General features: G+C 31.0%; 1 protein-coding gene across 1 annotated transcript; it reads right to left on the reverse strand.

Moving 5' to 3' along the window:
• Positions 1–3,906: 3,906 nt before the first annotated feature.
• LOC123659155 (metaxin-1) lies at positions 3,907–11,664 on the reverse strand. The gene is made up of 6 exons (XM_045594408.1): positions 11,493–11,664; positions 11,275–11,421; positions 10,920–11,189; positions 10,590–10,824; positions 7,465–7,613; positions 3,907–4,895 (listed from the first exon to the last, which is right to left on the reverse strand). Exons 1-6 carry the CDS (start codon positions 11,568–11,570, stop codon positions 4,827–4,829), a joined length of 948 nt encoding a protein of 315 aa, XP_045450364.1. The 5' UTR covers positions 11,571–11,664; the 3' UTR covers positions 3,907–4,826.

Genomic DNA, 11,664 nt, shown 5'->3' on the forward strand with positions numbered 1-11,664 from the left:
CTAAATGAATAAGTTCTTGATACTGTAGGCCTTAGTCACATTCATAATCCTACAGTGCAAGCATTTTAACTTCATATTTATCTCGAATGTTAATATTAAAAGTCACATAAAGCTAATAATTCAAATATTAAAAACAAAAGTTTTCTTTGTGTGCACCTAAATCTTACTTAGCCCCAACGCAATCTGAAGTTCACTTGTAACCATGGGGAAATCAACTCATTGCAGTGAGAATGGGGTGAAACTCGTAGTTTTGCTATCGCGTCTCACCTGGTTTTCGCGTTTGTCGCTCAAAAAGAAAGTTCTTACCCCCTTAAAAATAATGTAGACGATTTTTTCATAATGTTTAAGATATACGTGAGAATTTGGACTGGATTGATTCGTTCGCCTTCGTGTGCTAAATTAGACACAAAATGTAAAAATATTTAGAAAGCGATGTAAGTTATTATTGTATAAGATGTTACATATGTTTTTCGTAAATGAACAATTATTATTAACAAACTATTCTATAGGAATATTAAAATGTGATCGGAAATAATAATCTAGCGATTACATAATTGAACGGTAAATAGCTAAAGCCATTGTATCGAAAAGTATTAAATAGTTTCTAATATATTTTGTTCGACGTACATGCGTAAGCCATGAAATATATGTATATAGTTCTAATACTTAGATGTAGATATATCTGTTAAGGAATTGATTTAGCGACATATTCCTTGTAATAATATAGATTAATATTTTGTTACAATTAAGAAATTGGTATTAAAATAAGATTTACAAATGATACCATGTACATTGGTAATTTTAGTGAAAAATTCTGATTCATTACAAAAATAATGGGCAACATGTAATGCAAGAACATATATAACATATTCACTAAAGTATTTTTTATTTTAACATATCCTTTTTTGGTATAATCATAATTTTTTATCTGTTACCACACAATTTTTTGTATATCTAAGTTAGTTATTAATGACACAGTCTTAAATCATTCGTGTATATATATTAAATTAATATTATTTAAGGTCAGATTAATAATACTAAATACTTGGTTATTATATTGTTTTAAGACATTTGTTCCAATTAAGTACTCTCCAAATTCCAATGACTTGTAAAATATAGTGCCAAATCTAAAAACTTCTTAAACTTCAATAGTTTTTTTTAAACATCACTATATACATGATTGTATATTAGTAATTACAAGTTTTTTCATGAATGATTAAATACTGTGTTTGGAATTAGGACCAAAATGTATTTATTACAATTTCTATCATTACGTTGTAAATATGGCAGCTACCAAGTATAATTTAATTTGTTATTAATTTTAACAAAAAATAATATATTTAAGATATTTTAAGTGCATGTTAAAGACAGTGTATGATTTTGGCTGTTCTTTTATTTTAATTGATAACATAATAAAATCCAGAATTATAATCTGAAAAGATTTTAGATGTGAAGTATAAAAAAGATTGTAAAATTGTGGAAGAACATATTTTAAATCTATTGCAATAATTGATTCTATCCTTTAAGGGGCTATAATGTGAAATGAAAGATAAATAAAACTTAAGTAACATTAAAGTATATTTTGTATTCTAGATTGGATATGCCGTGTATATATGACCACTGAAAGTAAAAAAAGTTTAAATAATTTTTAAAAAACGACGCCATTTATAAAAACCTTAAATCAAAATAATATCAGTTACGTATATCCATTTTTTCTACATCGAAATAACGTATACGGTATTGTAAGAGTACCGTGGCAATCTGTTTTGGGTAATTGTTGACTGTTGCGAAGTTTACTTTTGATAATAATTGCAATATTTTTGGAGTAATACTTTAGTGTAATTTGATATGTCTACAAATTGTTATATTGTATTAAAAGTAGGTGTAACGATGGAGTTATACAGCTATGGTGAAAAATTGTGCCATTTCATTTTAAAATCATCGTTCAGCTGAGAGTATTTGTATAATTTAGAAGATTCGACTAAACCCAGTGTATGTTACGTATGTCACATCTTCACTGTATCTGTATTGTTGTTGAGTACCTGACAACGCAAAATGCAGAAATGTTCAAATAAAACAATTACCTTAAACTAGCTGTATTTTTATTTATTTTTCTTTACATAACATTAACAAACATGTTTTTTAATAATCATTTTTGTACTAGAGTGAAACACAGGCAATTTGCAAGAATACAATTGTAATAAAGACATTAAAAAAAAATACTGTGACCGCTTTAGTGTAGTGAGTGGTGCGTGTAGGCGCTTAAATACCAGTTATCGCGGATTCAATTCACGCCTGAAGCGTATATTTGTATTTGAAGCATGTATTTCTTATATTGATTTCCAGTCTGACCTCGGGGAGCATATAAAGCTGGCTGATAGCGATTATTACTCGTAGTAGAAATAGTGGGTTAAGCTCTGACTCTTCTCTTAAATGGGGGACTTAAATTGATTTCTAACTTTATGACTATCCGAAACTACAGTGGACCGAATCACTTACCTTGAAGTTTTTATGTACATATATAATTCTAAGTTATTCTAGTTTACTTATGATTCAGTGTACTCTTGATTTAGGTACAATGTGAATTTATGAAACATATAATCAATACTAGCTTCTACCCCCGACTTCGTCCGCGTGGAATAGTTACTTTGGGCTAACGCTAACTTTAATAATTTGCGAAACTTAAACTGTTTTGTATGCATCACACGAAGCAGAAGCTTTCAAAAGGAAAAAATCCCGATTTTAAAACATTTTTCATTGGTGCCCCGGTCCTATTGGTCTTAGCGTGATGATATATGGCCTATAGCCTTCCTAGATAAATGGGCTATCTAACACTGAAAGAAGTTTTCAGCCAGACCAGTAGTTCCTGAAATTAGCGCGTTCAAACAAAAAACTGTTCAGCTTTATAATATTAGTATTGATTACATACTACAATAGTTATATTTTTTTGTCGTTATTACCAACATTTCATACAATTTACATAGCTTTGACTACAATTCTATTAGATAGGTAAGTTATAATCATGATAATTCAAGTCAGTGAATTAAGGGAAAATTCAATTGAACTAGATAGTTAAAAACTTTGATTATTACTATTATCACTACCTATTCATTTGATCTAAGTTCAAGACGTAACCTTCTCTTCATCATCTGATTTAATTGCTTTCAATTTTTTTATCTTCTCCAGATGTTTCTTGGCGATGCGAAATCGGTTCATTAATAAAGTATGTTTCCAGCTCCAAGTTGATATCCGCTGTGAAAAATTTTATTCCTCATAAAAAAGACAACACATTCAAACATTATTATTCGAGTTTTTATTCTATACGCTGACGCAATGGTTCATAGCATTGGCTCTTGTGCTGGTAGTCGCGGATTCGATACTCGCACATTGTAAACATTTGTATAGACAATGCACATATTTTTTTGTGGTTTGGTTTTTTGTACATTGTTTTGGATTTCTTTTTTAATTCTAATACTTTATTTTTAATAAGCAACATTATACTTACAAATGTTGTTAGAGTTTGTACATATGTCTGATGTACGCTTAAAATAATGTAAACATTTAAATATAAAAGTTACAATTTGAGTTCTTGAAATACTCTAAAACAATCGTCGTCAATAAATTAAGTTATTGAAGTGATTATAAATAATAGACATGTCCGTGTCAATATTATCTACCAAAAAAAAAAAACATACCAACTGTCAAAAAAATTATAATTTTTAATTTTCTTTTAATTGTATTTATTTTCATGCTGATGCTAAAAAAATTTAAATATTTTTTACATATTTCATTTTTCCAAATAATTTGACAGAAACATGTCAGAAATCAGATTTGTGTTGAGATTATAGGGCCTAACTCGACAAAAATATACAAAAAAAAAAAAACAGGGAAAATAAAATTAATCAGCACTAACGAGCAATATTTATTCATGCTTCAAAAATAAACATATTCCACTCTTTCGTTGTAATGAAGTTTTCTCGACCAAAACATTAACATGAAAACTAGGTAAGTAAAGTGCTACACATTTGGCCACAAACTCTTTCTAATATCCTACAAGCCATAGTGTATATAAAATTAAAAAAAATTAAAGACTATCTAGCCTTCTCATTTTTCTCAAGCCTTGCAACTTCACACCATTAAATAAAATATTTTAAGAAAACACATCATAACCAGTCTACTTTAAAACTGTGTCAACCACCATAAATTAAAAGTTAAAAACTTTACACTTGAGCAATTGAGAAAGCCAACTTTACACTATCTCACATTTGAATATTAAAAAAATAAAGTGTTAACTATACAACGTATGTAACTTTAGTCTACAGATAACAGGAACATATTCAGTTGCATAATTTTACAATTTTTTTTCATTTGTAAAATGTAATATATCTTTGTTTTAATTTCTTACACTTACAACAAATTTCACATGATCTCAAAATCGCTTCTTGAATGTATAAAATACATATTTAAATATTAATTTCTGCGGAAATTCAGATATTTTAAAGGGCTTATGTTAAGCAAAGATAACAGATAATAACGCAACTTAATTAACTTAAAGACTTTTGTAAGACTTGTTCAATATTTGGTGTTTATTCACAACATACTTTCTTTTCACACATAAACATATAAATTGGCAATAGTTATATAGAAACCTATTATTTTACGAAGTAAATTTATAAATATACATATCTATATAAAAAACAGTTTTTTGCTATTTTTAAATGCAATAATTTATTATATTTTAAAATGCACATTTTGTGTGTAAGAAGATGTAACGTCAACGCTACAATACCAAGTGCCTCAGTGGGATCAACATAGCAGGCTCACAGTCAGTTGTCATCTTCTTCATTCTCAAAAATCTCGCTGTAATCTTGCGAATGCTGGAAATCTTTCATGTCCTGAACAAACAAAGACATGAGAATGAATAAGAATACAACTTTCTTTACATATAAGATAAAATACTACAAAATTTAATTGGCCCTTTACCAATTAGTAAGGAAACATGCATATGTACATAAGCAAAGAAAAATATAAGGATTAAACAACCAGGTAAAAACATTGAAAGTAATTCTACTGCTATATTACATACAGAGCTGGGCATTAACTCGTTAATCCGTTAACAGTTAATTAACGAAGTTAACACTTCGAGTAACGGATTAACTTTTAAGCTAACTTATAAAATGGTTAACGGACCCGTTAACAGTTAACCCAATGGAAGTACGCACCGCGCGCGGCGGGAAAAACAGGTTTCGACAAGTTTGGTCGAGCGCGCCATTTGAGAATGGAGCATTGGAGAATCTTTCGGTATTGCATCAATTTTCATCAATGCAAATTTAGTTAAATCAATCAATTGATTTAATTAAATTTGCATTCTGTATTTTATTGTTTTATAAAAATAATTAATAAATAAAAAATAAAATAAAGTTTATTTCTTTAACTAGAGCTTACAATAATATTTTACATACTAGGGAGAACTTCCATTAAGCAAATAAAAAAATTTGCTTTTATACTTCTTTCGTTATCGGTATTAAATAATCAGCAATTAATATAATGCTTTTTTAGTCATATGTTAACGATTAACGATTAACTTTAACTTGCGTTAAATCTTCTAAAATGTAGCGTTTTAACGTTTAACGAAACTAATTTTTGTATTAGCGGAATAGCGATTAACGAAGCTAACCATTTGATTAACGGTGCCCAGCTCTGATTACATACACATAGATATAAAACATTGCACATCAACTAACATTAACACAATGTTAGTTGATGTACAAGTTACAGTAATTAAAAAAATAATCTTATATGTATATAATAATTGTGTTTGCTGGCAAACGAAAAAAAAACCGACTTCAATTACATCGACGAGTGACCACAGACCACATGACCAACATCAGCTTTCGATTAAATTAAAAATTATTAAAATCGGTACACCCAGTAAAAAGTTATTGCGGATTTTCAAGAGTTTCCCTCGATTTCTCTGGGATCCCATCATCAGATCCTGGTTTCCTTATCTTAAAATCGGTACACCCAGTAAAAAATTATTGCGGATTTTCAAGAGTTTCCCTCGATTTCTCGGGGATGCCATCATCAGATCCTGGTTTCCTTATCATGGTACTAAACTAGGGATATCTCCTTTCCAACAAAAAAAGAATTATCAAAATCGGCACATCCAGTAGAAAGTTACATACAGTAAAAATGGTATTAACTAGCTATTTCACATTACCTATTATATTGTTGCGGGGGCGTTAACAATGGAAAATTTCCGTTTTTAAACTATCGACTCCAAATTTGGTACGAATCTCCTATATGGGATGTAGAAATGATCGATGAGCGGATTTTAGGATAACTCATGCCCAATAAGGATTACGGGGGTGGGCATTAACAATGAAACTTTTAAATGTATGTAACTCCGAAACTACTGAACCAATTTTTATCAAATTTTTTAAGCATTTGTAATTTGGCCCAACTTAGGAGGTAGGGTAGTTTTTATCTAAATCGGACCTGGTGGGTGGCACTGCTATCAGTATGTAACTCCGTAACTACTGAACCAATTTTTATCAAATTTTGTAAGCATCCGTAATTTTGTCTGACTTGGAAGATATGATAGTTTTCATCTTAATTGGACCCGTTAGGTCGCGCTGCTATCGGTAGGTAAGCTATCAAATTTGGTAGCTGTTTTCCGAGCAGGACAACGTCTGCCGGGTCCGCTAGTTTCAAATAAAATGCTTGTACTAGTCTGACAATAAGATAAATAGTGTAGTTATAACTTTGTTATAAAATAAAAAATCGAAAACTGCAAAACTTGTAAGTCTAGTAAGTTATAGTGTGTAATATTTTATAAACCTTAACCTTCCTCGATAAATCGACTTTCAAATGTAAATTATAATCCATGCATTAAAAAAAAATGGACATTAAAAAAAACAACTAATTCTGTATCATTTGTATGAGTTGGAGATGTTCAATATATATAGTATACATAGATAAGGTGTCGCCCATTAATCACGTGTTTAAAGGGGGGAGGGGTAAAGAAAAATCATGAAATATCACAAGGAAGTGGGGCTGTAATAAGATATCATGTGAATTTTTTTTTTGGTTTAGATGCGATTTCTAAACCAAAAACAAACAAGCAACAAATACCCTACTATCGTAACGTCTGTCGAGATCAGGGATGTCAAAGATACGGTCCGTGATCACAATGTGTCACAGAAAAAAGAATCATGACTTCACTCGATTCCTCTATGGAAGTATCAAAATGTGCACACTACTTTTTTTTATTTCAATCTGGCCCACCTACACATTCTAAATTTATATGGCCCTCTGCAAAATTGAGTTGGACACCCCTAATCTAGATGTATTGCAATGTTCAATTTTTACAAAATTTAATCAGATTATACCTACCTGTATTTAAGTTTAAAGATAATTTAATGTGATTGTGGGACAACCCATAAGTACAGACAGAAATATTACCTGGAACATGCCTGTGGCCATGGCATAGCCGGTCATAGCAAGTGCTGCAAAAATAGCTGCCAAGAACTTGTTGCGCGTCGCGTTTGGAAATTGTGCTTCACGCTCCGACTGTGTGCCCTGTGACTGTTTTTTGTTCTGTTTATTGTACTCTGGAACATTACGACATCTTGAAAAACAGAGCTACCTTGGTACTGTTTCTCTACACTCAAGGCTACTCTGTTCAGAACAAATATGGGAGATCTGATTAATTTACACACGCATGTAATGCAATGTATATATCGACGCGAGAAAGCAAACACGTAGTAACTAACACCCATCGAAATATTTTTTTATTGCATCATTAGAATAAGAAAAAAATTAAGCGTCGAATGGTATATGTCAAGTAACTGTACGACTGATAATAAAAAATATAGGATTTTCAAAATTGCCATATTTTTTTCATTCTTGCACCAATAAAACGATGTAAATAACAAAAAATCAGGTATTATTTCTTACTCTGTTTCTTACGACAATTTGTTTTCTACAAAAAAAACTAATCTAAAAGTTACAACATCAATAATTCCATATCTAATGCGGGTTACTACAGTTTTGCTGCTCGTAAAATTATGGTCACTTGCGTTTAATACCTTTTAGTAGGTGATATTTTTTTATATTGTGATGCTTATAACGCTTTACACGGATTATTTTATTTATTTTTTTCACTTTATTTACACCATTTACAAGGATTCAATGAAACAAGTAACTTTGTTTCACAACACTACTAAAGATTTTAGGTTCAACACAACGCATATATACTAAACTAGCTGTGCCCGCGGCTTCGTCCGCATTTAAATCAGTGAGTCACAAAGTTTTCCCGGCAAACTTCCAGTGAAACTCAAAATCTCATCAAAATCGGCTTAGTCGTTCCGTAAAACTTCCTCTTGAAGCCCTCTCTCCATTGGTAAAACCGCATGAAAAGCCGTTCAGTAAATTTTGAAGGAATCGATCACATACACTTTTGGGGACTTATTGTTATAATACACTAACTGTTGCCCGCGACTACGTTCGCGTGGTTATGGAGATATACATTACAATCAAGATATTTAAGCAAATTATTTTTTTATTACAACATCTCTTAGGCCTTTCATACAAACTTTCGACCCCCGTTTTATCTTTTACGTCCTATACAAAACCTATTTGCCAAATTTCAAGTTTGTAGGTGTTATAGTTTCGGAGATTTCGTGATGAGTGAGTAAACCTACCATCTCCCGTTTTAACCTCAAAAAGGGGTTGATTTCTAAAGATACATTATTTGGACACCTTTTCACCATCTATAGAGCTTACATTTGAAATTTCAAGTCTCTTACTTCAAAAACATAAGACTTTCATACAAACTTCCAACCCCCGTTTTACCCCCTTAGGGGTCGTTTCTCATAAAACCCCACCCCTTTGTGACCCCAAAACAGAAGTTGTACTCTTCAAAGTTGCCAATTTGTCAAAAGAAATATGCAGATTTAAAAAAATTTGTAGAAAAACTGGTAATTCCGAAAAGATTCGCTTTCGCAAAAGAATATTTAGATTTTAAGACCAGCGCAAAAGTCAAAGATTGTTTACCTGACACCGATGTTGAAGACGATTGTTAAAGTAATTATTTTTAGTTTATTGAAGCTAAAGAAAGTACTGATTATTTTTAAAGGTTTGTAGGGTTTATTATAACAAAAATTGTTTTTTATTTATTTTTATATGTTATGACAGAAACTGTTGATTGTTAATGTTTTATGGATTAATACGTAATAATGATTGTTTTAATTTCGATTAATGCAAGAAGGTACATCATGTTTTGTTTAGGTCTAATTGTAATTTTTTTTTCAAATATTAAATTAAACTGATTTGTATTCTTAAATTCAGTTGGTCAAATTATGGTCTAAAAAACGAAACAATATGTTAAAAATACCTTCTGATTTTTTTACATAAACATAATATCAAAAGTACATTTATTTCTATTATATACGTTTTATTTCTTTGACTCTTACTGCAGGCTGTTTAGCAACCTCAGTTCAATTGATTTACCTTTACTAAAATTAGATTTTTCGGGTTATGCAAAATTATACTAGTTACTACGTACTGATGACAAAATATCAAACATTGTTCATTATTATGAGTTTTTTTTGGTGATGTTACCTAAAGTAATGATGGTTACCACATTTTTGCTTTCCAAAAAAAAGTGCGATTTTCGTCGTTCCATACGTTTACTTACTTCAGTTACTACGTTTTAATGGATTGTAAAATATATTGTCAAATGTCGTAACCCACAAAATATTATTTTAAATAAACTTTAGGTTAAATCCATTTAAGATAAGCTATTTAGCAAAAAATCATAAATATAGTGTCAAAAAATGGCAACCCTAGGTCCATAATAACGCAAGTTATGATTAAAATAAAAAAAAACAAAAAGTTTTTCTGCTCTGGTGAACAATTGTACTTTTGTGGATTACTACCTGTTCGCTTTCTAGCGTCGATATGGTATGTTTAGTTTCTTGATTAATAGCACTAGTAGTGATTTCTTAATTACTAGCCATATTTGAAAAACTTTTATTATATATTAGTAATCCTATTTCAAAATGAAAAAAAAAAAATAATAAGAAATATTATACAAAAATTAATTTCAAAAGTTAAAGAGTTTAACTGAGGTAGGGCACAGCAGGAATTTCCTGCTCAAAATATGGAGCAGCCCGACTGGGGTAGTACCTCGACCTTACAGAAGATCACAGCAAAATAATACTGTTTTCAAGCAGTATTGTGTTCCTGTTGGTGAGTAAGGTGACCAGAGCTCCTGGGGGGATTGGGGATCGGGTCGGCAACACGCTTGCGATGCCTCTGGTGTTGCAGGCGTCTATAAGCTACGGTAATCGCTTACCATCAGGTGAGCCGTACGCTTGTTTGCCGACCTAGTGACATAAAAAAAAAAAAAAAAAAAGAGTTCTCCACACAAGAAAATGTATTTTACTTTATTTTTTTCTAGTTTAATTTTAAAATAGATTTCGTTAAGCATAGTGGTATGGAACTATGAACCTCTCACTTGCATTGAGCCATTATTTATTTATACACCTTTTTAAAACTATAGTGAAAAAAAAAACAAAACTTACCATCAGTAACATTTCTGAAATTCTTTTGGCTGATTCTAGCAACAAACCTACTTAAATTAGCTATTCCTTTGACATGACTTGATAGAGTTGCATTTGGAAATGGTGTCTTTACTAGTGGAGCGAGGTACGCAAATACTGTTGCATCAAATGACGACGGTCTGTTTCCAAAGAAATATTCACTCTCTCCCAATCTATCTGAAAGAGTCTTCAGGCACTTCTCTGCTTCATTATAAATCTAAAAAATAAATATAATTAATTAGATGAATACAAACCAATATTAAGCAATATTCAAGCAATTTCAAATGAGTTTCAATAAACAGCGGGACTTACAGTCTTTTCGACTTCCTTCAAGTCTGAATATTCACCATACAATGCATCTATCATTTCTTTTGCCATTGCTTGATATTTAGACGGGTAGTAAAAGTTAAATGGAATTTGTAAGGCTTTTGCATATGTAGGCCTAGTAACATCTCCATAGTTCTTCTCGTCCACCCACCACGCGAACTGATAGGCTGGGTAAAGTTTATCCCGTAGGTACTGTGTGAAGGCACTGGCCTCTGCTGCTTGCTTTTGATTTAAATGTACATCTGTACTGTAATGCTGCAAATAATTTTTTGATATTTTTTTTTTTAGTTTTCTAAACTTCAACGACAAAGGTTAACAAATGATTAATAAAATATCTTACCAAGGATTTTAAATAGTCTACAACCTCTTCGAAGTTTGTCAGGACGGTTCTGCCATCTCTCATAACAGGTAAGGTTCCTTTAGGTGTAAAAAAAGGATTGCTCACTTCCCGAACCCTAACCGGTACGCCAATAAATTTCATGTAAGTCTAAACAAAAAAGAAACTATTTAATTGTGTGCCGGTTAAATAAAAAAAGGTTATAAACTTATCCAACTTACCAAGACTTTTAAACATTCTAAATCGATAGAAGCGAGTCCCCATTCCCCTCGCCATATGTCTAACTCTATAGTAGCCATTATTTTCTTTTATTTATTATCTACAAATAAACAAATTAATCAAGGAATTGCTGTCATCGAAATTACAATTTTTTAAACATTGCACAACTTGAAC

Source organism: Melitaea cinxia, chromosome 13 (assembly GCF_905220565.1).
Source record: "Melitaea cinxia chromosome 13, ilMelCinx1.1, whole genome shotgun sequence".
NCBI lineage: Eukaryota > Metazoa > Arthropoda > Insecta > Lepidoptera > Nymphalidae > Melitaea > Melitaea cinxia.

Coding starts and splice junctions, on each gene's coding strand:
- LOC123659155 (XM_045594408.1), bottom strand. CDS start 11,570: ATGGCTACTATAGAGTTAGACATATGGCGAGGGGAATGGGGACTCGCT. Junction 11,422..11,492: donor TAGAATGTTTAAAAGTCTTG/GTAAGTTGGATA, acceptor TTTTTTGTTTAG/ACTTACATGAAATTTATTGG. Junction 4,896..7,464: donor TGGCCACAGGCATGTTCCAG/GTAATATTTCTG, acceptor TTGTTTGTTCAG/GACATGAAAGATTTCCAGCA.